Below are 27,288 nucleotides of genomic sequence, written 5' to 3' on the forward strand. Positions count from 1 at the left end.
ATATACTGTAATTGCATTACTGATCACATAACATTCTCAAACCTGTTTAATCTGATTCATATTCATAAGGCACACAAACCGAGTCACACTGTGCCAATTTAAAATTCCAACTGAGGTCATATTTGTGCTTCTTTTTCCAGTGAGTTAGGAAAACTAGAGGACACACAAAAAACACACAAACATGGGAGAACAAGTCAACTGCACACAACAACAGCAACTGGACACGGGATTCAGAGCCTGAATTCTGGATCTACAAACATGCATTCATTTCTATGATTTGCTATTCTTATTCCTCATATTAAAAGTGATTTTCAATGAGGTTTAGCAAAATATGCCATTAACTACAATTATCAGCCGCAGGGCACTCCGGTTTCCTCCCACAGTCCAAAGACATGCAGTTTAGGTGGATTGGCGATTGTAAATCGTCCCTAGTGTGTGCTTGGTGTGTGTGTGTGCCCTGCGGTGGGTTGGCACGCTGCCCAGGATTGGTTCCTGCCTTGCGCCCTGTGTTGGCTGGGATTGGCTCCAGCAGACCCCCATGACCCTGTGTTTGGATTCAGCGGGTTGGAAAATGGATGGATGGATATCAGTGGCAGTGTCCAGTACTTGTATTTAATGTTTTTCTGTCAAGTACACCTAACAGTAGATGTATTAATAAATTATTATGCTCATTTTACATCTTCTCTAGTTGGAGGAAGAGCTCCAGGGCCTACAGAAGAAACTTAAAGGAACTGAAGATGAGCTAGACAAGTACTCTGAATCGCTGAAAGATGCCCAGGAGAAACTGGAGCAGGCAGAGAAGAAAGCCACTGATGTAAGTTGATATGAAATGTATTTACTTTTTTTGTCAAAAACCAATTCATATGGACTTTGCCCTGAACCGTACCAAGCATTTCAGACATTTACACATTACATTAAGTGGTTGGAAAAGAGACGTTGACCAGAGAAATCTGCAGATTTTGTCAGTTAGTCCCTTCCCAATTCAGAATGTTTCCTTTATTAGCTTCGTCATAGTCAGTGCAGACAGAATCGCACTCAAGTGCTCTAAAGTATATCAAAATTCTGTGCGGGCAGGGACACACCACAAAATACAGGGTGACACAGAAAAACGGGAACTTTGGAAAAACCCAATAAAAATAGAAGAAATCCAACAAAAAAAAATGTATTGACAGCAATTGAACCATTACAACTTGCCTGTTAAGAGACAGTAATCCAAATTATCAGTGTCTGAAAATGACGTCCTCTACATGGCGTCCTCCTGTACGTATGCATTCTTCCAATCTGCTGTTGAGGTTCCCCATTGATCGCTGCAACATCTCAGCTGGGATACCACGAATTTCGACTTGAATTCTTTGTTTCAGTTCATTCAGTGTCCGTCGCCGAGTCGTGTAGACCCGACTCTTAAGGTAGCCCCACAAGAAAAAATCACAAACGGACAAATCCGGTGATCTTGAGGGCCAGGGAATGTCACCGAATCTTGAAATGACACGGTTACCGAACAATTCTTGCACAGCTGCCATTGATTGCCTTGCATTGATTACTAAATGGCGAGACTGTTTACAGCTCAAGGTCCCTGTTCTGCAGTGCTGCCAACTGTACATGGCTGCCACTACGCATTTCAAAAGTTCCCGTTTTTCTGTGTCACCCTGTAGGTTTTGTGTGCTTTTTTTTTACTTTTTTAATTTGCATTTTAAATAACTTACTTGAAATATAACTATAAAAGCATTTTGCTATGTTAAAGGTACTTAATAAAATGTGTTTTATTAGTTGAGGACACAGTCACACCTAAAATATTTGCTAATGTAAGTATAATCCTTTCACGTGCTTGCACAGAGACACTAGGGTTCAGCTTAACATTGCCAAGATGCCTAACAGCCTAGCAGTGCAGTGCAGAAGGCATACGGGATAACTAATTGTGAAACAACCTGTAAAACGCTAACATCAAAATGGGTAGAAGAGAGTGTACAACTCATTCTACCTTATCACTGCTGTGTCTAGCACTTGACGACTCCCGTCATTTAAATATAAGAAGACACAGCATCAGTATGGTAAGAACAATGAACACTGAACATTAGAGGATTGGAGAGGCATTAACTAATCTGATGAATCTCAACTCTTGATGAAGCAAATTAGAAATCATTTGAGCCATTCTGACGGGTGTCAACAGTGCATAAGGGTGAAGGTGGTGGTTGTGCAATACAGTGGGATGTATTTTCAGTGCACACTATTGATCTATCGAAACGAACCTGAATGCTCCAGGATATCGGAACATGGTAACTGATCAGGAGTGTCTCTTCGGAGCAGCAGTGTGCCCAGGTTTGGAAGGGTCTGAAAGGCCCCAGGAACAAGACAGTGAACTCACCTTAATGTAGGTGCCTCTCACCAGATGCTAATTCAGCTGAGCATCTGTGGAATGAAGCAGAATAGGCTATTCGAATAAAGATTCATCACCAGGTAATTAAGAACAAGGAAACTGCTTGCTGCAGTGGCAATGAACAAGCCACCCTGTATTACACATTTCACACCTGGTTGAGTCAATAAACCAAAGGTTTAAACTGTTGAAGACAAATTTCCTTTGAGCTGGCTTTACCTAAGAAGCAGCCACTAAGCGTGGATGATACTGCCTTTTTCTTAACTATATAAGTCACAATTGTAAATTCAAATAGGATACTCATATGGGGTTTCTTCACTTACTATCATTTCTTTTTTTGTTGAGCTAAATCTCTGAAGTTACATTTTTTTATTGTCACGTGTACATAATTCACAGTGCTCATAGTACAATGAAATTCTTACTTGCTTGTATTCTCAGGACAGCTGACAGTTCCTTGCTTTTGCTTTTGCCTGAGCCTGAACCGATTATATTTTTTTGCTTTCAGTAATGGTTCTGATTGAGTCTTCATTTCTCCAGTTTGTTTCAAAGGAGAGCCAGTTAAGCCTGCTTCCTCCTTTCATTTAAAACTGATGACTTAAAGACGCTATAAACCATTTAATTAAATAGAAAACCTGAATGGGGTCAAATCTCTTGCATGCTCATTTTGCTTGTGAAGTTTGTACTTTCTCCCCATATCCGTGTGAGTTCCCCTCTGGATTTCCACCACATCACCAAGGACGCTGGTTAGTCTCATTGAAAGTTTTAAACTGGTCCCTTGTGACCAGTGTACTCCAGTATGGATGTGTCCTGTGATGAAGTGGTGCCCTGTTCAGGGCTATTTCCAGCCTTGTGCACAGTGAAGTCAAGATAGGCCCCAACAACCTCAGGTTATATATGATTCATCTATCATAAAGAAAATGGAGTAGAGAAAACTAGCAAGCACTCCACCTGTCCTGCCCCAAGGTTGCCTATTCCATCCTTAGAAGGTACACTTGGCTCCTTCAAAACTTCCAGTCTGTGGTTCCCTTAATCCCAGCTGGAGAAGAAGTAGTCCTGTCTTAAGACAGGGGACATCGAGTGACTAAGTGAACCGCTCGGAATCCCATATTTGAAATGTGAATTCTCAGAAGCTCACTAAATAAATCAAAGGGAGACCCATGTCACCACATGTCACTGGCAAAGTGCCATGCTATGAAAGCTCCACTAATACCCCTGCTCCGTACTCTCGCCAATGATCCTTCAGCAGCAGCTGTGCTTATCAAGGAAAGGTCATCACTCTCTAGCATCTCCAGTCCCTCCCAGCAAACCAAGTTTTGTGTTTGAGACGCATCTGAAGCAAAAGTCTTCTGTTGACAGTGACTGAAGAAAAGCCATCAGATGATGCTTAAATAGCCGTTAATATAATCCCCACACGCTGTCTTGGCTTTGGTTAAAGAAGGACAAATAGTCAGCAGGTGGCAGCTTTGTGGAGTGTGCTTTCAAAGCACAGAACAGAGCAGGGCTACTCAGTTACAGTCCTTGAGGACTGCAGTGGCTGCAGGTTTTCATTGCAACAGTTTAGTAATCATAAGCCAGGCCTAACAAATAATGAAACCTGGTATTTGCGTATATGGCTTGTTACTGTTTTCATACTTCCAAGACAAATTTTTTTTTTTTTTTTCTGATAAATTTACTCATATGTTTTGTGGTTCTGCTCTTCTCTCTCGTTTATTTCAAACAATTTGACTAACAAACTCTTACATATTAGTCAGATAGGAATTAGAGGACCAGTAGAGGGCCCTAAATTGTAGTACATTTGTAATGTGCACATTCTGGTGTGGATGACTAAGCATTACATATTCACTTAGCAAATTATTACTTCATGATGCATGTTCGCAGCTTTAAATGGAAGCACATTAGGTGCAGATCTGATTGCTTGATTTGTCATTTTCACCACATTATGAACTGATGGCACTTTAAGAAAAAAGGCAACGATTAAAACCTAAATGCAGCAGTTTAAAACTACAGTAGGCAGTTGAAGGTTTTCAGTTGTAACAAGCAAGTTAGCTAAAACTATCCATCCATCCATTATCCAACCCGCTGTATCCTAACTACAGGGTCACGGGGGTCTGCTGGAGCCAATCACAGACAACACAGGGTGCAAGGTAGCAAACAAACCCCAGGCAGGGCACCAGCCCACCACAGGGCACACACACACACACACACACCAAGCACACACTAGGGACAATTTAGGATTGCCAATGCACCTAACTTGCATGTCTTTGGACTGTGGGAAGAAACCAGAGCACCCGGCGGAAACCCACACAGACACGGGGAGAACATGCAAACTCCATTCACGGAGGACCCGGGAAATGAACCCACTGCACCACCGTGTCACCCTAGCTAAAACTAAGCTCCTAAAAATATTGCTTTATTAAGAAACTGATTAAAGTTAAATCCTCCAGCCACTTCAGACCCTCAGGAATCACATGTGGATAATATCAGCAATCAATATAAGATAGAAACATATCTCACAGCTTCAGAGTCCTGTGTTCACATTTTTACAAATGTACTCTCTCTCTGTGCAGAATTCATATGTTCTCCATATGCCAAGGTGTTGTGTTTCTCTTGGAACTCCAGCCTTTCTTCCACACCCTATGTTTACTTGTTACTCTGAATTGGCCTGCTTTGAGTAAGTGTGTGTGTGTGTGTGTGTGTGTGAGAGAGAGCGAGACAGAGAGTGAGTTTTCCCCATGATGAACGTGTACTCCATCCACGGTTGGTTCTTGCCTTGTGCCCCAGTGCTGCTGGGATAGAAACCAACTCCCCACTACCCTGAAATGAAAACAGGATCAGAAAACAGATGGATGATTTAAATTGTAGCAATATTTGACTACAAGAGGTCAGCAGGTGGAGTACACTAATCCAGCATTTATCTAACATTATATCAGACCTCTAAGGTCAACAGTATAGTGTGTCCTTATGAGTTATCTGTCCCCAGAAAAGAAAATGATTGTCTCGATTCCTGGGATTCTTCAGGCAGTATAGAGTAGTGCTTAAGGCATTTGATTATAAACCAGAATGTCCCCATTTTACTTCCTACCTGTGACATACTTTGCAAGTCTTACTCCCTTACTCTGACTTTGCTGTAACAACAATAGTAGTAAATAACAATAATAATAGTAAATTTTATTTATACAACACCTTTCACATTCTCAAAGTGCTTCACAAAAATTGAAAAATGAACAACAGGGAAAAAGCAGAAAAAAAGATCAAATACTCAACAATGGATACTAAATGATATCAACATAAACCCTACATAAAAGAGAAATACTGGAAACACAAGACTTTGCATTAGAACAGCGCTTCCCGATTGGGCGTGCGAGCAACTGTTGCTGGGGGTGCCAGAATCCATTGAGGAAGAAAAATGAAAAACATTATTTGTATAAAATCTTAATTTATCTATCCATTCCTAAATAATTAAATGGGCAGGCTATTTCGTATCAGTGAATACTCTGCTTGTTAAAAAGGAATGCTTCTGCTCTTACAGTGCTGTGTGGGTATTATGAACTATCGTATCTGTTCAAGTTCTATTTAAATTTTAAATATAAGTAATTTTTATTTAGTCGACTGAAATATGTTTGGTAGGAATGTAAGTTAAATTTAGTCATCATTGCATAAATTTTTCTTCACCATAGAAATTTAAAGACTAAATTCAACTTACATTCCTACCAAAGATATTTCTGTCGACTAAATAGAACCTGCTTATATCCAAATAGAACTTGAAAAGATATATTTTTTCGAATCTGATCATGCATTTTAGATCGACTTGACGCACACCACATCGAGCCCGTGTTCTATTGTGCTCTCGCCTGCCTGCCTCAATAAGTCACCCTCGCTTCGCTCTTACTTTTTTACCGTTCATTTAATCATGGCTAGTCACGAAAAAATTAGAACATGGAAGGAGGATTACACTGAGTATGGCTTTACCAAAACAATTACTGATGGCAAATAAAGTATCCATTATTCATAAAGTTTCAATTGGTGATCTGTTTTTCTGCGTTAACCTCATATTTTTTCATACTTCTTCTCAAACCAAGGGGGTGCGAAATCGGCCTCGTCAGTCACAGGGGGTGCGAGGATAAAATGAATCGGGAAGTGCTGATTTAGAATAAGAGAGAATCAACCAGAATAAAAATAACAGAATTTGTGGTACAAATGAATGTCATCCTGAGCACCTAGACACAGCGGGTAAACTGAGAAAGAGGGTCAGAAATTTTAGGGCAAATTCATTTAATTAATTAAGGAAGATTGTTCTAAAGTCTGTGTGCAATACAACTGAAGGCCCTATCACCAACAGAGCACAGGTCACTTTGAGACCCAGTGAGGTTGCTAGAATCTGTGAACCTTTTTGGGCTGAAAGGAGTATAGCGATGGAGTAGGCTACTGATTTAGTCCGGTGCAAAGCCATTTAAAGGCTCATGGGAAGAGGTACTGTAGATTTATATATTCAATCCTACAAGACACAGGGAGTCAGTGATAATGAAGCAGAATGAGTGTTAATGTGATCACTGTTGTAGGTCTGTGTAAGGACATTTGCATCAGAGTAGCTGAGAAAAAAGATTAGAAAGGCCAATGCCAGTAAGGAATTCCAGTAGTCGATGCGAGATGTAACAAAAGTATGGATAGGTTTCTCAGCATTAGAAAACAAGAGGAATGAGTGAACACCGGCTATGTGACACGAGTGGAAGAAGGAAAGTTTTGTATTGTTATGTATGTTGGTAGAATAAGAAAGAGAAGAATCAAAATGACACCAATATATTCCTTCCAGCACAAGAAGGTATGATGATATAATCACCAAGAGTGATTGAAAGAGAGCTCATTCTCTTAAACTGATCTTTAATACCAATAAGCATGACTTCAGTTTTGTTGCAGTTTAATTTTAAATAGTTTAAGTCTATCATTTTGATTTAACTGAGCCAAGTTACAAGCTGATTAAACTCTGAAGAACTCTTCTCTCTCGTTTATTTCAAACAATTTGACTAACAAACTCTTGCCTATTAGTCAGAAAGGACTTAGACCAGTAGATGGCCCTAAATTGTAGTACATTTGTAATGTGCAAACTCTGGTGTGGATGACCAAGCATTATATACTCACTGAGCAAATTATTAGGAAATCTATACTAATACTGGGGAGAGCACCCTTTTCCTCTTAAAACATCCTCGGTTCCCCGCTGCTGGAAACATTCTTTTGAGATCATGTTGACATGATTGCATTACATCATTTCTGCAGATTTGTCAGTTGCACATTCAGACTGAGATTCACCCATTTTTCCACATCCTAAAAGTGTCGTATTGGATTCTTATCCAGTGACTGGAAAGGCAAATGAAGGATTCTGAACTCATTGTCTTGTTCATGAAACCAGTTTGAGGCAATTTTTGCTTTGTGACATGGTGCATTATCATGCTAGACGTTGCCATTAGAAGATGGGTACATTGTGGCCATGAGGTGATGCACATGGTCAGCAATGATACTTAAATAGGCTGTGGCATTCAAGTGATGACTGACTGGTATTAACAGGCCCATACTGGGCCAAGAAAACATTCCCCACACTATTACATCACAGCCCTGGACTGTTGACACAATGCAAGTTGGGTGAATGGATTCATGCTGTTGTCACCAAATTCTGAACATACCATCTATGTGCCTCAGCAGAAATCAAGATTCATCAGGCCAGGCTGTGTTTTTTTTCCAGTCTTTGTCCAGTTGTGGTGAGCCTGTTCTCACTATAGTTTCAGCTTTGTCTACTTGGCTGACAAGAGTGGAACCTGATGTGGTCTTATGCTGTTGCAGCCCATCTGCCTGTTGTGCATTGTGAGATGCTTTTCTACTCATCCAGAGTTGTACAGAATGATTATCTACAGTGCGTCCAAAAAGTATTCACAGCGCATCACTTTTTCCACATTTTGTTATGTTACAGCCTTATTCCAAAATGGATTAAATTCATTTTTTTCCTCAGAATTCTACACACAACACCCCATAATGACAACGTGAAAAAAGTTTACTTGAGGTTTTGCATATTTATTAAAAATAAAAAAACTGAGAAATCACATGTACATAAGTATTCACAGCCTTTGCTCAATACTTTGTCGATAAACCTTTGGCAGCAATTACAGCATCAAGTCTTTTTGAATATGATGCCACAAGCTTGGCACACCTATCCTGGGCCAGTTTTGCCCATTCCTCTTTGCAGCACCTCTCAAGCTCCATCAGGTTGGATGGGAAGCGTCGGTGCACAGTCATTTTAAGATCTCTCCAGAGATGTTCAATCGGATTCAAGTCTGGGCTCTGGCTGGGCCACTCAAGGACATTCACAGAGTTTTCCTGAAGCCACTCCTTTGATATCTTGGCTGTGTGCTTAGGGTCGTTGTCCTGCTGAAAGATGAACCGTCGCCCCAGTCTGAGGTCAAGAGCGCTCTGGAGCAGGTTTTCATCCAGGATGTCTCTGTACATTGCTGCAGTCATCTTTCCCTTTATCCTGACTAGTCTCCCAGTTCCTGCCGCTGAAAAACATCCCCACAGCATGATGCTGCCACCACCATGCTTCACTGTAGGGATGGTATTGGCCTGGTGATGAGCGGTGCCTGGTTTCCTCCAAACGTGATGCCTGTCATTCACACCAAAGAGTTCAATCTTTGTCTCATTAGACCAGAGAATTTTGTTTCTCATGGTCTGAGAGTCCTTCAGGTGCCTTTTGGCAAACTCCAGGCGGGCTGCCATGTGCCTTTTACTAAGGAGTGGCTTCCGTCTGGCCCCTCTACCATACAGGCCTGATTGGTGGATTGCTGCAGAAATGGTTGTCCTTCTGGAAGGTTCTCCTCTCTCCACAGAGGACCTCTGGAGCTCTGACAGAGTGACCATCAGGTTCTTGGTCACCTCCCTGACTAAGGCTCTTCTCCCCTGATCGCTCAGTTTAGATGGCCGGCCAGCTCTAGGAAGAGTCCTGGTGGTTTCAAACTTCTTCCACTTACGGATGATGGAGGCCACTGTGCTCAATGGGACCTTCAAAGCAGCAGATATTTTTCTGTAACCTTCCCCAGATTTGTGCCTCGAGACAATCCTGTCTCAGAGGTCTACAGACAATTCCTTTGACTTCATGCTTGGTTTGTGCTCTGACATGAACTGTCAACTGTGGGACCTTATATAGACAGGTGTGTGCCCTTCCAAATCATGTCCAATCAACTGAATTTACCACAGGTAGACTCCAATTAAGCTGCAGAAACATCTCAAGGATGATCAGGGGAAACAGGATGCACCTGAGCTCAGTTTTGAGCTTCATGGCAAAGGCTGTGAATACTTATGTACATGTGCTTTCTCAATTTCTTTATTTTTAATAAATTTGCAAAAATCTCAAGTAAACTTTTTTTCAGGTTGTCATTATGGGGTGTTGTGTGTAGAATTATGAGGAAAAAAATTAATTTAATCCATTTTGGAATAAGGCTGTAACATAACAAAATGTGGAAAAAGTGATGCTCTGTGAATACTTTACGGATGCACTGTATGTTACTGCGTCCTTTCTGCCAGCTTAAACCAGTCTGAAAAGTTTCCTCTGACCTTTCTCAATAGCTAGGCCTTTCTGTCCACAGAACCGCCACTCACCAAATATTTTTCTCAAAATTCTGAGTGAAATTTAGAGACTGTTGTGCATACAAATCCTAGGAGATCAGCAATGACAGAAATACTCAAATCAGTCAATCTGGGACCAACAACCATGCCACGGTCCAAATCACAGAGGTCATTTTTTTCCCCATTCTGGTACTGTATTTGACGTGGACATTAACTGACGCTCCTGAGCTGTATCTACATATGCATTGTGCTGCTGCCACACATTTGGCTGATTAGATAATTGCAAGGACAAGCAGGTGTTCCTAATAAGAGGGTATATCATGATTTAAACAGGTGCACTTACACAATGTGCATTTTTTATCTTTCAAGATTTTTGGACAATATATTTTTGACAGGCATAGTGCAGAGGATCTTGAAAAGATCCCACAACCCCATGTTACTCATATAATTAAGGGAAAGCAAAATAGAAGTGTGGGATGCTCTTAAATTTCCCGCAGCCTTTTCATTGGGCAGCTTTTTGTCTACGTGAATACCGATATTTCACGTAAACATCAAAGTGTTCAGTCTTCCACTTTACTTTCTAACACACATCTGTGTCCATTCTAAGCCCGTCATGGGTTTCCTTGTGTTATTCTTTAGAACTTTGGGAAATGACAGAGTATCTCGTGAAAGGTGCAATATAAAACAACTGGGTAAAACTAAAGTACGTCGATCGGGCAGCGTTGATCGCATCGTGCAAACAGCATCGGCCGCGTTGTTTAATGTCCCTGCCCGTGTGTTGTGCCGAAGTTCTGCTTGTTCACGCTTATCTTTCCGAAGTCAGGCACACCCAAGTACTGCCAGTCTTAGTTAAGGTCGAGAACGTGCCTCTGGCCCCAAACCTCCGCCCCTTAGCATAGACAAGTACAGTACAGTATATTACTCACTGGCAAAGCGGTCTTCCTTTCTCTTTCGCTCGCAGAACGCGGTGCCGCTCCCATGTTGTACCGGTAGATGGCACAGTGGCATCAGTCTGCTTCTATCACGGAGACGTGGCCGGTGGCGCGCGGCTCTTGGGCGGGAGGAACGCGAATGAAGTGTCACGTGACAGTACTTAACCCCTGAGTCACTGAAAGAAGCGCATCGCCCTGATTCTCTGCTTTTAAAGGTTTCTGCTTAGGCGCCACACTTCAAGTGGTTTTGTTTTCCATTCTCTGAAGGAATTTTAAATGTGTAGTTTTCATTATCTTTTCCGTTCGGTTAATGGCGCGTCATGGGAATAGCGCAGTGAAAAGAAATCAATTTTCTAAGTGCAAAAGTCGAGCTTTTAACTCAGTATTTAGCAGACTTTGTACTTTTTCCATTTCACGATTCAATTGCCATATTCCGTGCCTCAGACATATAAAAACAGAAGTCGACTTGAAAAGGTAAGTATCTAACTGCGAATACCACGTTAATCGCTGAAAATGCTCAGATCATTTCAGGGCTGAGCTGCAGACTATCTGGACAGCACTGGGGACAATGACAAACCTATAGTCACATAACCAGAGCTTTAGTTTAGAATCAGCAGTTAACTTAAACTGCGTGTTTTTGGAAGAGTTGTAACGTATTTCAGTCAATCTCCCCCGTTCTGAAAAATTAATTCTCTTATTTAGTAATTTGTTTAAAAAAGCAACACTGATTTATTGTAAAGAAGGATCCTGCAACTTGTACAAGTTAACTACACTATACAGAAAAATAGCTGTCATTTCAGAACAGGTCATACAATATTTTTGGTAAACCCCTTATCAGGGGTGTCGAACTCCAGGCCTGGAAGGCCGCAGTGGCTGTAGGTTTTCATTCTAACCCTTTTCCTAATCAGTGACCAGTTTTCACTGCTAATTAACATCTTTTTCCTCCATCGTAATAGCCCTGTTTTCAAGGATTCAGGCCTATGAATTCATTCCTTTCTTAATTAAATGGCATCCAAACAGAAATGAGACATGAAATGAGCCAACAGACGACCAGCTAAATTGGGGCTTCAAATTTCAACCAGTTTCACTCCAAGCAGTTCCTTAATGAGAAGCCGATTGTTCTTGCTGTTAATTAAACCCGTTATTTAACTCCACGGCTCTCATTCTGCCACAGCAGACGTTTCTAAAACTGTTGATGTTCTGTTTTTTCTAAGAATGCCGTCAAATTATTTTGGTGACCGTGGAGATCAACCTTACCGATACCTCCGCCTTTCTTTATTTTCAGATATTGTGTGATGGGCACAGGTGAGCTGCTCACGTGGCGGCTCATTTTGTGTCTCATTTATTGTTTGACTGCTAGTTCAGGAAAAAGAAACAACTAAGGGGCCTGAGTCAAGTTAAATAAAATGAAGGCAAAAGAAGTTAATTAGCAGCAAAAACTGGTCACTAATTAAGAAGATGGTTAGAATGAAAACCTGCAGCCACATGAGTTTGACACCCATGCCTTAAAGTAAAGTTGAAAGTCTCAATCACATGTTTGCTTTACTTCAAATCAGGCAGTGTGGTGTAGTGGTTAAGGCTTTTTAGATAGATAGATAGATAGATAGATACTTTATTAATCCCAAGGGAAAATTCACATAATCCAACAGCAGTATACTGATACAAAAAAACAATATTGTAACAACCCGGCAGCAAGCGTTGGCGGAGTGACGCCTCATGGGTAATTTATGTAAATAGTTTGTGGGAAATTATGGGTAATTTATAAAAAGCTTATTGTATGTCGGAATTTACGTATTGTCATTTGTGTTGTAAATAATGGTGTGTTTGTATTTAATTGGTTGGGTGGGTTTGGGTCATCGCCGTCCAGGGGTTATTTATTTTGTAAAAAGTACCAATTTATTGAAATGTGTCTTCGTGCTTGACCTTGGCAATGGCCGCGTAATAATGTTGAGCTTTTGTTTCTGACTATCTTCTGTAATAAAAGATACAACAGGACAGAGCTGTTTATTTGCTAAGATGTTATCTAAGCAAACTACCGAGACACTCGGAGTCGTGCGGTGTATGGGGCACGAGTGTTCTCTTTCTTAAAGAGCTGGGTGCAGTTGCGTGCATGACGCTGGCAAGCCGCTAGCCGACAGCTTCGAGAGGTGCACGGCAGAGTTCGGCTCGAAATCTTAAAAGACTCCTCCACGGGTCGCTACATTGGTGTCAGAAGTGGGAGACCAGGCTGTTTAGAAGACGCCGTCATGGAACAGAGTCTTGAAGAAATAGAGCGTGCCATCTCGGAAAATAGCGTTATGTTGGAGCGCCTGATCAGCAGAACTGCACGGAGAAAAAGGACAAACTGGCCTGAGGGTGCCAGTATTCCCCGGACAGTGTTGCGATCTTCTAGGCACGGCCGGAATGAACCTGTAGCTGCCGCAACGACACCCCAAATCACCAGTCGGCCGGTCCTCCCCACACGGTCACCCGCTAAGCTGCCACGATACAGCGGGTTGACGCCCCTGGAGCCATACCTTGCACAAGTGGATCTGGCTGCTCTTCACAATGGTTGGAGCTGCGAGGAAGCTGCAACACACTTGGCCCTTGCCTTGGAGGGTCCCGCACTTCAGGTACTCATCGACCTGCCGCCTGAGGAGTGTCGTGATCTTCAGGCCCTCACCGATGCTCTCACCCGTCGTTTTGGACAGAGAACCTCAGCGGAACACAACAGGGAGGAGCTGACAAACCGACATCGGCGTGAAGGTGAGAGTGTGGGAGCATTTGCAGCTGACATCAGGGTCTATGTACGGAAAGGTTACCCTACTTTCTCGACAGCAGCAAGGGAAGAACTCAGTGTTCATGCTTTCCTGCGGGCCTTACACCAGAGCGTCTCCGTCAGCATGTCTGTCTGCTGTCGCCCAGACATTTGAGTGAGGCACTACGGGAGGCTGAACGGGCTGAAGAGGTACTACAGCTTGGGTCTCCGGCACGTCAATCATCACGCCCAAGCCGGCTAACGAGAGCAGTTGAGCGAGTGGTAGAAAGGGACCAACCTGAGGGTGTGGAGGTCAGTCGCGCCCAGCCATCATCATCCCTCCGCAATGACTGCCCTAAAGTGGGCGCTGTGGGTTTTCAGGTGGACTGTACCTAGACTGCATTATAGACGGACGGCCATGTAGTGCCTTAGTGGACACGGGTCCACTATTTGTCTATTACAGAGAGGAGTGTTGCCGAAACAGCTGGTCCTCTTCCAAAAGACTGGACTCCTTCTAACATCGAACTGCGACGGTTACGGGTGAACGGACAAAATGCCCGGAAAGAAACTATTGACTGTAGTAGTAGGGACGAGCCAGACCAGCCACGAATTCTGGCTCATGGACATTAAAGACAAATGCATAATTGGGTTAGACTTGCTGGCCCACTGGGGAGCATGTGTTGATGTGTCCAGGGCCATCCTCTGCGTAGGTAATGAGACTGTGTCGCCCAATCGGGCTGGAATCATCCTGGAAGGGCTGTTAGCTTGGATTTGCCTGGACACCACGGCTCACCGGCTCCCGACCGTTGTTCGGAAGATGCAGGGACTGAAGAGGACCCCCAGGAGAGTATTGCAGCTCAGACCAGTGCTCCCCAACGGTTTTCCTCACACGACCACCCATCCACTGAGACGGTTGCTGCTGTGGAGGAATTGGGCCATCGAGTGGTGAACAGCTGAGCACGCCACAGCAGGAGCAACTCCAGAAAGTATTGAACGACTTTGTGGACATTTTGCGGCTCGAGAAGAGGACTGCACCAGAACCTCGTTAGTCAAACACCACATTGACACTGGCCACGCCGCCCCCATTCGGTTGCGCCCCACAGATTGCCTCTTGCAAAACGCCAAGCTGCCGAAGAATTGATTAGCGAGATGGTAACCAACGACATCATTGAGCCTTCTGACAGTCCTGGGCGCACCCATGGTCATGGTGCGGAAGAAAACGGGGTTGGCGCCTTGTGTGGACTTTCGAAATTAAATGCAGTCACTCGAAAAGACTCTTACCCATTGCCTCGCATCGATGATGCATTGGACTATGTGGCTGGATCCCGTTGGTTCAGCACTTTGGACTTGCGCAGTGGATATTGGCAGGTAGAACTGGCAGCAGAGGACCGACCCAAAACTGCATTCACCATCGGACAAGGGCTGTGGCAGTTTAAGGTAATGCCGTTTGGACTTTGTAATGCGCCGCCACTTTGAAAGACTAATGGAGCGGGTCCTAAAGACATTCCCGAACCCGTTGTGTGGTCTATTTAGATGACCTGCTGATTCATGCCAGAGACTTTGACCAGGCGGTGCACAATTTAAGGGAGGTCCTGACCGCCATTCGTAGCGCCGGGTTGCGGTTAAACCCTGAGAAATGCAATCTTCTCGCCCGACAGACTCAGTTTCTAGGGCACGTAATCAGCGAGTGGGGTGGCTACAGACCCGCGAAGGTGACTGCCGTGAGCAACTGGCCCCACCAGCCAATATCACTGAACTGCGGAGCTTTTTGGGTTTAGCCTCCTACTACCGAAGATTCGTAAAAAACTTTGCACCATTGCCAGCCCTTTGCACCGACTAACGAGTAAGGGCCAACAGTTTGGGTGGACGGAGGATTGCACAGCCGCCTTCCAACAGTTAAAGGCTGCCCTCGTCAGCGCCGTCCTGGCGTACCCTGACCCCAACCAACCTTTTGTGGTGGACACTGACGCTAGCAATGTGGGGATTGGGGCCGTGCTCTCACAGAAGGGGGAGGCTGGAGAAAGAGTGATAGCTTATTACAGCTGCAGCCTCAGTCGACCGGAGAGGAATTACTGTGTCACTCGGCGGGAACTGTTGGCAGTGATCCTAGCGGCACGGCACTTTCGGCCCTACCTATTGGGCACTAGGTTCACACTGCGGACTGACCATGCTAGCCTCACCTGGATGTTGAATTTCAGGCAACCAGAGGGCCAGGTGGCAAGGTGGATGGAGATTCTACAAGAATATGACTTTGAGATACAGCACCGACCGGGACGGCAGCATGCCAACGCTGATGCCCTCTCCAGGCGTCCATGCCTCAGCAATGAATGTCGATATTGCCGACAGGAAGAAAGGGGCTGGGGCCATCGTCGCATCCGCAGGATAGATGACACTGTTGGAGTAGGGGAGCCGTACACTATTGACCAATTGAGGCAGTTACAGGCGACGATCAAGCACTAGAAAAGGTAAAGGGCTGGTTGGAGACACAAGAACGTCCCGACTGGCAAACCGTGTCGTCACAGGGGCCTGAACTCAAAATACTCCACTCTCAGTTGGGCAACTTGGAGTTGCACGATGGCGTAATCTACAGGCGGTGGCACGCACCCGGGGGAGGAATTGACCGCTACAACTACTGGTTCCCCAGGCTTTGCGCCGAGGTCCTCCGATGGGTCCACGGAGCGGCTGGATCCGGACATTACGGAACGCTAAGACAGTGCGTCGACTACGGCAGCGGTTTTATTGGCCCGGTGTCGGCAAGACGCAGAGCTACACGTCCACTGCTGTGGCGTCTGCACTGCACAAAAGGACCTGGTCAACGTTCTCACGCGCCATTGCAACGATACCTGGTCGGGCACCCATGGAGAGAATTGGCGTGGACATACTGGGTCCTTTTCCTGTAACGGAAGCCGGAAATCGCTACGTTTTGGTAGCAATGGACTACTTTACCAAATGGCCAGAGGCGTATGCAGTTCCGGATCAGAGTGCCCCCACAGCTGCCCAAAACTCGTGGATGAAATGTTCACTCGATTTGGAGTTCGGACGAGCTCCACAGCGATCAGGGCGGAACTTTGAGAGCCGTTTGTTCAGGAGGTGTGTCAGCGACTGGGGTGAAAAGACCGGACCACCCCTTCACCCACAAAGTGATGGATTGGTCGGCGATTTAATCGCACCCTGGCCACTCAACTGGCAATTCTGACCAGTCAACACCAGCGGGACTGGGACCAACATTTGCCTTTGGTCCTATGGGCATATCGGACAGCAGTGCAGGAGTCGAGCCAATGCACGCCAGCGGGGCTGATGTTTGGAAGGGAACTTCGCACCGGTGGATTTAGTGTTTGGCTCACCCCTGAGCCTGAGATTATTGGTGGGCCGAAATGGATTATTTTAGACGGCTAAAAGAGCGGCTGGACACCGTTCATCGACTGGCCAGGGAGGCCCTGGAGGGAGCTGGAGCACGCCAAAAACGGGCTTATGACTCCCGGGCTCATGGCCCGACGCTGAAGCCAGGGGACAAAGTGTGGGTATTTTGCCCGCAACGGAAACGGGGATTGTCCCCAAAACTAGCCCACCATTGGCAAGGACCGGGAGAAATATTGGACAAAATATCGGAGGTAGTTTTCCGAGTCGAATGCCTGGGCGAGGCAGGCGGGTGGTGCTGCACAAGGACCGTTTAGCACCATACCACCCACTGGCCCCAGAGCAACAACAACTCGAAAATATAAGCGGTTCTCCAACCTCCACCCCCGGCACCGAGTCAGACAGTGACAGGACTGAGCCCGACACAGTGATGGCACCTCCGGCAGGACAAAGCGTGTCCGTCGACGGCCAGGACATTTACGTGATTTTATCTGTGATGAGTAGGGTTGTGGGGACACTAACCCTCTTAGGAGGGGGCTGTGTAACAACCCGGCAGCAAGCGCTGGCGGAGTGACGCCTCATGGGTAATTTATGTAAATAGTTTGCGGGGAAATTATGGGTAATTTATAAAAAGCTTATTGTATGTCGAAATTTACGTATTGTCATTTGTGTTGTAAATAATGGTGTGTTTGTATTTAATTGGTTGGGTGGGTTTGGGTTATCGCCGTCCGGGGGTTATTTATTTTGTAAAAAGTACCAATTTATTGAAATGTGTCTTCGTGCTTGACCTTGGCAATGGCCGCGCAATAATGTTGAGCTTTTGTTTCTGACTATCTTCTGTAATAAAAGATACAACAGGACAGAGCTGTTTTATTGCTAAGATTTTATCTAAGCAAACTACCGAGACACTCGGAGTCGTGCGGTGTATGGGGCACGAGTGTTCTCTTTCTTAAAGAGCTGGGTGCAGTTGCGTGCATGACGCTGGCAAGCCGCTAGCCGACAGCTTCGGAGAGGTGCACGGCAGAGTTCGGCTCGAAATCTTAAAAGACTCCTCCACGGGTCGCTACAATATTAAATTAAAGAGTAATAAAAATGTGTGTAAAAACAGACAATAACTTTTAATAATGTTAGCATTTAAGGGTGGAATTGAAGAGTCGCATAGTGTGGAGAGGAATGATCTCCTCAGTCTGTCAGTGGAGCAGGACGGTGACAGCAGTCTGTCGCTGAAGCTGCTCCTCTGTCTGGAGTTGATCCTGTTCAGTGGATGCAGTGGATTCTCCAAGATTGACAGGAGTCTGCTCAGTGCCCGTCGCTCCACCACAGATGTCAAACTGTCCAGCTCCGTGCCTACAATAGAGCCTGCCTTCCTCACCAGTTTGTCAAAGCGTGAGGCGTCCTTCTTCTTTATGCTGCCTCCCCAGCACACCACCGCGTAGAAGAAGGCACTCGCCACAACCGTCTGGTAGAACATCTGCAGCATCTTATTGCAGATGTTGAGGGACGCCAACCTTCTAAGGAAGTATAGCCTGAAGTTGTGGGCTCAAACCCTGCTACTGACAACTGTGTGACTTTGAGCAAGTCACTTGACCTGCCTGTGTTCCATTTGGAAAAACCAAAAGAAATGCAACCAGTTGTATCAAAAATGTCGTAACTTGCCTTGGATAAAGGCGTCAGCCAAATAAGTAAACGCAACATCCATTGTGGTGGCTGTGCAGAACCAAAATTATGAAAACTGTGTCACTATACCTATGGATCTGACTATTTGTAAATGACTAGCTCAGGCTACAGTTGTACTAAAATATTAAAATTACTCAGATAAAAAAAGAATTCCCAACTTTCATGTGCATTATTGTATGCCATCTGCAAAAGGATGGCACGCTTTTGCACTACTTGGAGGATATTCACAAATGATGGGCACCTTTTGTTATCCAAAACAGGTAAAACATGTCACTTGATGAACAACCAAGTAGTGCAATGTAGTCAAAGTGATCAGTGTCATGTGAACAGTGAGCGATATTAAAGTTTAATTCACTTACTGCATACAAATCTCTCATTGGGTGCAGTTCAGTGCTATACAGGTTAGGTGAATTATCATTGCTAAACTGGCCATAGTGTGTGTGTGTGTGTGTGTTCACTCCTCATGAGACTGATGCCCTGTCCAGTGGCTGATCCTCCCTTGCGCATGATGCTTGGTCAGACTGGCTGCCTTGAATAAACGGTTTAGGAAGATGGATGAATGAATGGAAGCAGCACTCTAAGCATGTAAAGGCAGTGATCTGTGCTCTGATATGAAGAGAGAGGTACATTTTAAAATTGAATAACTCAAGGTGGCCAAAGTATAATATGCAATCACAGTTACAATCACAAGCCAAAATATTTTTAAAAAAACAAAAGTAATCTTTTAAATTACAGACACTACCTAAAAACTCTTGTCCTGTACTCCATTTAACATTAAATCTCCACCTGTACCTTGCTGCTTTACTAGTTGACAATACAAATGGTAATTCTCACACTGAAATATACTCAAAAAGATTTGATTCTAATCTTAGGAGTCACAGATGACAACTTCATAGGTCTCTCCAAGCCTAGATTTGGTTTCATGCTTAGCTGGAAATCTGAATCTTCTTAATAAAGTTAGAAAACTGAACAGGAGGAGTAGAGACTTGGGCAGAACAAGAATGCTACTGTCAGGCTGCCATCGATTCCAAACCATCCTGTCCTCTAACCAATGATACACAAGCCTCAAGATGAGCGGGCAGAGCAAAGATAGGTGGATGTTTCAAGGTCCGGGATCTTGCTTATTGCTGACTTGGCTTTCATCGATCATTTAAGGGTGGGGAAAGTTTGGAAGGTATGAAACCCTACCCTAAACCTAACCCTAACCCTATTTTCATCGGATGGTAATTCAATGAGAAAAAAAAAATGTTATAATGTTGTCTGCCCATGACGTTCTTCATCCCATTTTTTTTTTCCTCTGGCCTGGCAACCCTAGATTTTGAAATGTAAGAAAAAAATTGATTGCATTCAGAAAAATCCACAATAACCATGTGTGGTACGTGAACCCAAGACTCTGGAGTAGTAAAGTAGCATCACTAACCAGTTGTAAAGCAGCATCACTGCATCATTAACTCTGTGAAGATTGTTATGGTTCCAGACCTAAAACCTGTTTTTAAAGATAGTCTTTTAATATTTCTGAGACCCTGATATAGGAAACCAAGGTTTAGAAGGTGAAGGGCTAAGGGCTATCTGAGACTGTGCTTGAAGGACTTTGTCAGTATTTATATGGTTATACTCTTTCTGGCAATTTTACTGTGTACCAGCTGTCCCGATATTATTTGGCTGATGCCTTTATCCAAGGTGACTTACAATATTTGAGGTACAATTGGTTACATTTCTTTTGTTTTTCTAGTTGAAGCGACTTGCTCATGGTCATACAGTGTCAGTAACAGGATGTGAAACCAACAACCTCCAACTTTAAAATCCAAACCTTAAACCTCTATGCCAAATAAAAATAAGTACATGTGCTTTTTAAACAGGAGTATCTTCTCAGCATCATTAATGATAATTTTTTCAGAATATAGTTGTCTTTACAGCATCCATCCAGAATACATTACAAGCACACTCTCTAGGCTGCTGCATGTTTAGTGTAGTTTGCAGGACATGGGTATCTGCGTGTTGTGTTTGAGAAAAGAAAGAAGGAACAAGAAGTAATCAAGGTGACCAGGATAAGAAACATTAGAAAAACTACTGGGAATGCAAACTAGGATGGGACATTTGGAGAGGCAGCATTTTATTTTAAAGTGCACACCCCAATTTATCAACACTCTGACTCCCTTTATCTTAATTAGCAATATTTGCTGTTAACATCTCACAAATGACATGAGCCCTTTATGGGTGGTCTTCCAAATCCCAGCATGCACTAGACTCATCTTCATCTCCTATCCTAAATATCCTTGTTTCTTTATTTTCTTCAGATACAAGTTTGTAGTTTTACTATGGATATTAGTGCTGTTTCCCTTTCAGCAAGTTATTTGTTGTCTTGTTTTTCATCCTTAATAAAACATTGGATTGATGCAGATTTAAGATACAAACATTTATTTTTGTTTCCATTTCTTCCTTTATATTCCAAGTAGTTTTAGAATTTGTGCTGGACAATATTTAAAGAACAAAACTACTGAAAGGCTGGAGCTCTGTCTAATTACTGAACTGATTACAATACACTTTTCCACGTTGTCATTTCCTGAATTGTATGTTTAATACTATGTATATTACACCTATTTTATATTACTAAAATTATGTTTATTCTAGGGGCGGCATGGTGGCGCAGTGGGTAGCGCTGCTGCCTCACAGTTAGGAGACCTGGGCTCGCTTCCCGGGTCCTCCCTGCATGGAGTTTGCATTTTCTCCCCGTGTCTGCGTGGGTTTCCTCCCACAGTCCAAAGACATGCAGGTTAGGTGGATTGGCGATTCTAAATTGGCCCTAGCGTGTGCTTTGTTTGTGTGTGTCCTGCGGCGGGTTGGCACACTGCCCAGGATTGGTTCCTGCCTTGTGCCCTGTGTTGGCTGGGATTGGTTCCAGCAGACCCCCGTGACCCTGTGTTCGGATTCAGCGGGTTGGAAAATAGATGGATGGATGTTTATTCCATATTAGTATTAATGAAAATTAGTGAAAATTATACAAAAACCCTGGATTACAATGTAGGAATCATTTGAGTAATGGGGTGCTGCATTTAAAGATTAGCTTAGGGCTGCAAAAATGCTAGAACCAGCCCTGGTTGTATCTATCTTCTAAACCAGAAGGCTAAACCAAAAATCAAAATTAAGACCAGGAAAGGGGTCTGTAACACGATTAATAAATACTAACAACCACACGCAGAGATTTCAAGATGACTTTTGATCTCATCTCTAACTCAGATGACCAGGGAGTGCCTGGTGGAGACCTGTTATCCTGGCGTGGTGATGATGTCAGCACCCCACACCTCTGAATGGCATTGTACAGTAACATCATAACAATTAATGCTCAAATTGGTGCCACCCAGGAAAACAAAGATGGCATCAGAAAAAGATACAAAGGATATACAACCATTAGAGAAATTGAGTTAAAATTGAGTTCTGCAAAACCAATAACTTATACCCAGATACATAACGTAATCACCAAAGCTCCAAGAGATAAGTAATTAATTTAAAATGAACATAAATCCTAACACAGTGTGGGTTTTGAGATGCTGTTGAGGTCTGGTTCTGGCCTTGTATCTATTTCTGTTGACACCTTGTAAGCCAAAACCGGACAAAACAAGTTTGAGACGTTATGTTGCAGCATGTCCTGCTTGCATTCAGTAAAGTAAAACAGCCTGACTGTAAAAGTGAGTGCACTTATAATGGCTGAACAGGCATTGTTTTGATCATGCGTGTGTTCTGTGTCATTGTTCTTTAGGAAGAGCCAGTTTTTTTCTGACCCCAGTGCAAACAGAATGATCTCACACTGGTGTTGTGCCACCATAAGGATCTTTACACAACCAACCTCTGTGCCTCTGTCACAGAAGGATATCTGTTCTTTGGTTTCTTGCCTTTTTAGTAATGTATGACCTAACTTTGGCTGCTGTGCAGATTTGAGACACAGTTCTTTTTTTTTCTTGGCCGCAAAATGAAATGCTGCAAAGAATGCGATGTTTGGAGTCATGTTCCTCTCACTGTGTGTCTGACTAATTTCATTTTGTAGCTGTGAGAGTCCCATATGTTCATTCATCAAGTCATGTTATCCTCCCAGCTATTCAAAGGTTATAAAATAGTCGTTGTCTATAAACATCCTGAGGGTATTTTTTTGGGTGAATTATTGTGTAAAAGTCATCATTGAGCAGGCCTTCCAACAAACCAGATAACCAGGTTGAAGGAGCAGAGAACACACATAATACATTCACTTTATTCATTGACAAATGCAAACTGCAATTAGAGCATGCTGGGATTTTATTTAGTTGTATGAAACTGTTATATCTTTCATTTATATAATAAGCTTCTGAGACAACTGCACAGTGTTCTTCTGTTATACAGTCTATTGCTTGGAGAAAAAAATGCATTCACGCAAATCACACATAAGGCAGCACATGCTACTGTGATATAAGATTTAGTATGAATTCTATTGTAAGCCTGTAAAGCTTTAAATGACCTTGCACCGGATGACATCAGTAATCTCCGCCATCTCTGTGCTCCTGTTCACCCATTTAGATTCAACGATTCTGGCAGTCTTTTCATGCCCCAAACTAACCTGTGCTCTATGTGTTACCAAAGTCTTCAACACTACTGTACAGAGACTTCAGAAAACCCTCGCTTAGTTAATTAGATAACTTGACTCAATTCATTCTTTTAAAAGGCAATGTAAAACAGATTTATTCAGGAAGAAATTTAATTTATTCTAACATTCTGCTCCTTTCTCTCAGTTTATCCTGTGTATCTAGATGCTCAAGATGATATGTATTTATATAATAATGTGAATTTCCCCTTGGGGATTAATAAAGTATCTATCTATCTATCTATCTATCTATCTATCTATCTATCTATCTATCTATCTATCTATTATATAGCACCTTATCTATCCATATATCTATCTATCATATCTATCTATCTATCTATCTATCTATCTATCTATCTATCTATCTATCTATCTATCTATCTATCTATCTATCTATCACATAGTACCTTATCTATCTATCTATCTATCTATCTATCTATCTATCTATCTATCTATCTATCTATCTATCTATCTATCTATCTATCTATCTATCTATCATATAGTGACTTATCTATCTATCTATCTATCTATCTAATAAATTACACTCATTGAGCAAATTATTAGGAACACCTGTATATTTGCTTATGCATGCAATTATCTAATCAGTCAATAATGTGACAGCAGCTCAATGCAAAAATAAAAAAAAATATGCAGATACAGGTCAGGAGCTTCAGTTAATGTTCACAACAAACACTAGAATGGGGAAAAATATGATTTCAATGAATTTGACCATAGCATGATTTTTGGTACTAGATGGTCTGGTTTGAGTATTTCTTTAACTACTGATCTTCTAATCTCATCCACAATACAATGAGTTCAGTGTTCTCCAGTGACCTTCCCAGTCACCAGATCTGCATCTAACAGGACACCTTTGGGATGTGATAGAATGAGAGATTTGCAGTATGAATGTGCAGCTGACAAATTTGCAGAAATTGGGAAATGCAGTCATATCAACATGGACCAGAATCTCAAAGGAACATCTTATGGAATCCATACCACAAAGAACTGAGGCTGCTTTGAGAGCAAAGAGTTCCTACGTAGTAGTAGTATTAGTATTAGTCATCCTAATAATTTGCTCAGTCTGTATATGTTACTTATTTACTGTTTTCTTGTAGTATTTTTTTATTTTTGTATTTTAACCCCACTTTATTGTTTTTTATTCTAATTCAGTTTTGTGTTTCCTATATTAACTTTTATTACACGTTTTGTATTTTAAGCTGATGGTATTCTGTATCCAGTGTTGCATATTTGATCTTCGAAAAATAATTTTAAAGATGATAATTTTACCACTGGGAGGTGGGCATAATGTTCAGCATTTTCCTTAGATTTGTTCAGCCTGCTGAGCACATAGATTGGTGAATTCCATAAATGATATTGTGAATTAAACTCAAGTCCAATCGTGGCATGCCAGTGATGCACGTAAAGAGAGGATATCAATGAAACAACTGGTGTAGATGCAGCCACAGCATTGGGTTACAGGAAGGCTGGAATGAAAGTCACTGTCTCACATTTTTTAATTCACCTTTGAACAATGCCACAAGCAGCCCTCTTTGCCTGGAGCTGATACATGGCTTGATGCACAGTTATGTATGCATACTTAATAGAACTCATTGCAGGGTAGTGATGCCTAGTTGTTATTGTGTGACATAGAAACTAAATAAAACAGAATAACACAAACCCACTTTTTTCATCCTCAAAACTTTATTAAACAATTTCAATAAATCAGTAAATTACACAGCAGCTTTGAAATGAAAACTCAGCCCAGTTGTCTTTGGGAAGAGTAACTTGCAATATATTCATGATGGTTATATTTCTCTATCTATTTAACTGGTTGTTGATTTTCCCATTCAAGATCATATTTTTCTCATGAGAACGACTTTCTTTTGTCGGCACCCAGTGTAAAACACACTAGAGCCTCCTTTTGTCTTCTTTTTGTCCGTGCATAAAATAGATCTTGTGTGTGAACTGCATTTGCTTTTTATCAGGCCATTTCTGGTGGAAGCTTCAATTGACTGGCGAAGTTATTTCTGCACACGTGTAACTAAGGGTACATTGGTAATGCTTTAGAAAAAGCACATCTATCTATTAGCCAGTCACTGCTTCATAGCAAAATCTTTACAAATGCTTTCTTTGGCCTTAATAAAATTCAGCACTAAATACATCATTTTACTGCTATGGAACAAAACCTTAACAAAGGAGTTGCTTCTTGTACACTCCAACAATGGACTAATAGATGTATTTTAGGAAGTGCCTGTACTAAAGTATTACTAGTACATTTTGAACTAAGTTTATCAATAACAGCCGTATAATAAAATGCTTTCAAAAAGTTTTCTAACTTTCTTCTTTTAAATGCTGGCAATGATCTAATAGTCTTAACAGTTATATCCAGGCACCATATGGCTATTCTCATGGCTCATCTCCAACGTCTGGCCATACCTGTTTGCTTGTTTGCCATTGCTTGGCAACTACAACTACTTGTCTTAAGATTTGTTTTAAACCCTGATTAGTTTTGTGCTTAAGCTGGATTCATGTTCTCAGTAGTCATGCAGTTTTCAAACCAAATGTTTTCTTCCAAACTCATTAGTCCATCCCATTTTCAATTTTTGTCGTGTTGCATAAGAAATGTTGCCATGCCAAAGGAAATGATCTTGATGCCATAGACAATTAGATTATTAAATTGTCTCTGATCCATTGAGTCAGTGTTGTGTAGTGTAACTTTTGTTATGTACGTCTGTTAATTGAGTTTAGTCTCTGTAAATGAAAGACATTGTAAAAGCTGTCAGGCTGAAACTTTCTAACTATGTACAGTTGTAGAAAGTGTGTTCAGAGAGAAGAATAGGAGCTGAGCTGAAGTAAGCAGAAGCACAATAATATGGGCGGATGCAGGAAAACAAGCCATGTGCAGTTATGAAGTATTAATGGCAGGGGTTATTTGATGTCAAGACATTTCAAATGAGAAACATAACATAAATATAATATAAGGGTCATTGGGAGCGGAGCCTATCTGGCAGTATCAGGCACAAGGCAGGAAACAGCCATGGAAAGGGCGCCAGAGCATTGCAGGGCCCATTCATACGCATACACACCCACACCCATATACCTGTACACACAGAGTCAATTCAGTAATTCAGTAACCTGCTATGCACGTCTGTGGAGATGTGGAAGAACACACAGAATACCTAGATGAAACCTCACTTGGGCATGAGGAGGATATGCAAACTCCACACAGACAACGCTATGCTAAAATGTAAATGTGCAGTCTTATATTTATATCTAACAAGATTGTGATTCAATTTTGATGTTGTGATTTTTCTGCTGTATATTTTATTCAAAGACAACTCTTAGTTGCAATACTAATGCACCCAGTATCTAAAATTCACTTCACAGGAGTGGCGGTGCTCTGACTTGGTGGTATGCATAATGATTTTGGCTACCTTTTGAACTCAGCAATTTCTGTATCATTTTTGTACCTGGGGTGGCACGGTGGCGCAGTGGTAGCGCTGCTGCCTCGCAGTAAGGAGACGCAGGTTCGTTTCCCGGGTCCTCCCTGCGTGGAGTTTGCATGGTTTCCCCGTGTCTGCGTGGGTTTCCTCCCACAGTCCGAAGACATGCAGGTTAGGTGGATTGGTGATTCTAAATTGGCCCTAGTGTGTGCTTGGTGTGTGGGTGTGTTTGTGTGGGTTGGCACCCTGCCCAGGATTGGTTCCTGCCTTGTGCCCTGCGTTGGCTGGGATTGGCTCCTGTGACCCTGTGTTCGGATTCAGCGGGTTAGAAAATGGATGGATTTTTGTACCTTGTTTTTCATCGAGAAATAGATCTTTTGATAGTGTGTCAAGAATTTAGAAATCAGGCAGTTACTGACAATCAGTATAACAATAAAAAAACAAACTGTGCCAAGCTTGCACATTCTTCTGCAGGAGTACAGGAGGCATTTTTCCCTCTCTTGCGCAGTGGTGACCTGAACACACAGTTTTCTTGACACTCTTGGCACATTTACTAA

The 27,288-nt window shown here is 42.6% G+C and overlaps 1 protein-coding gene across 4 annotated transcripts in view; it reads left to right on the forward strand.

The window, feature by feature from the left end:
* Positions 1-27,288, forward strand: part of tpm2 (tropomyosin 2 (beta)) — a 118,519-nt gene that overhangs the window by 3,234 nt on the left and 87,997 nt on the right. For all 4 annotated transcript variants that reach the window (XM_039759582.1, XM_039759580.1, XM_039759579.1 and 1 more), the window contains exon 2: positions 689-814. In XM_039759582.1, coding sequence (XP_039615516.1) covers positions 689-814 — 126 coding nt within the window. The remainder of the gene's footprint in view (positions 1-688; positions 815-27,288) is intronic.

This window comes from Polypterus senegalus, chromosome 7 (assembly GCF_016835505.1).
Source record: "Polypterus senegalus isolate Bchr_013 chromosome 7, ASM1683550v1, whole genome shotgun sequence".
Classification (NCBI taxonomy): domain Eukaryota; kingdom Metazoa; phylum Chordata; class Cladistia; order Polypteriformes; family Polypteridae; genus Polypterus; species Polypterus senegalus.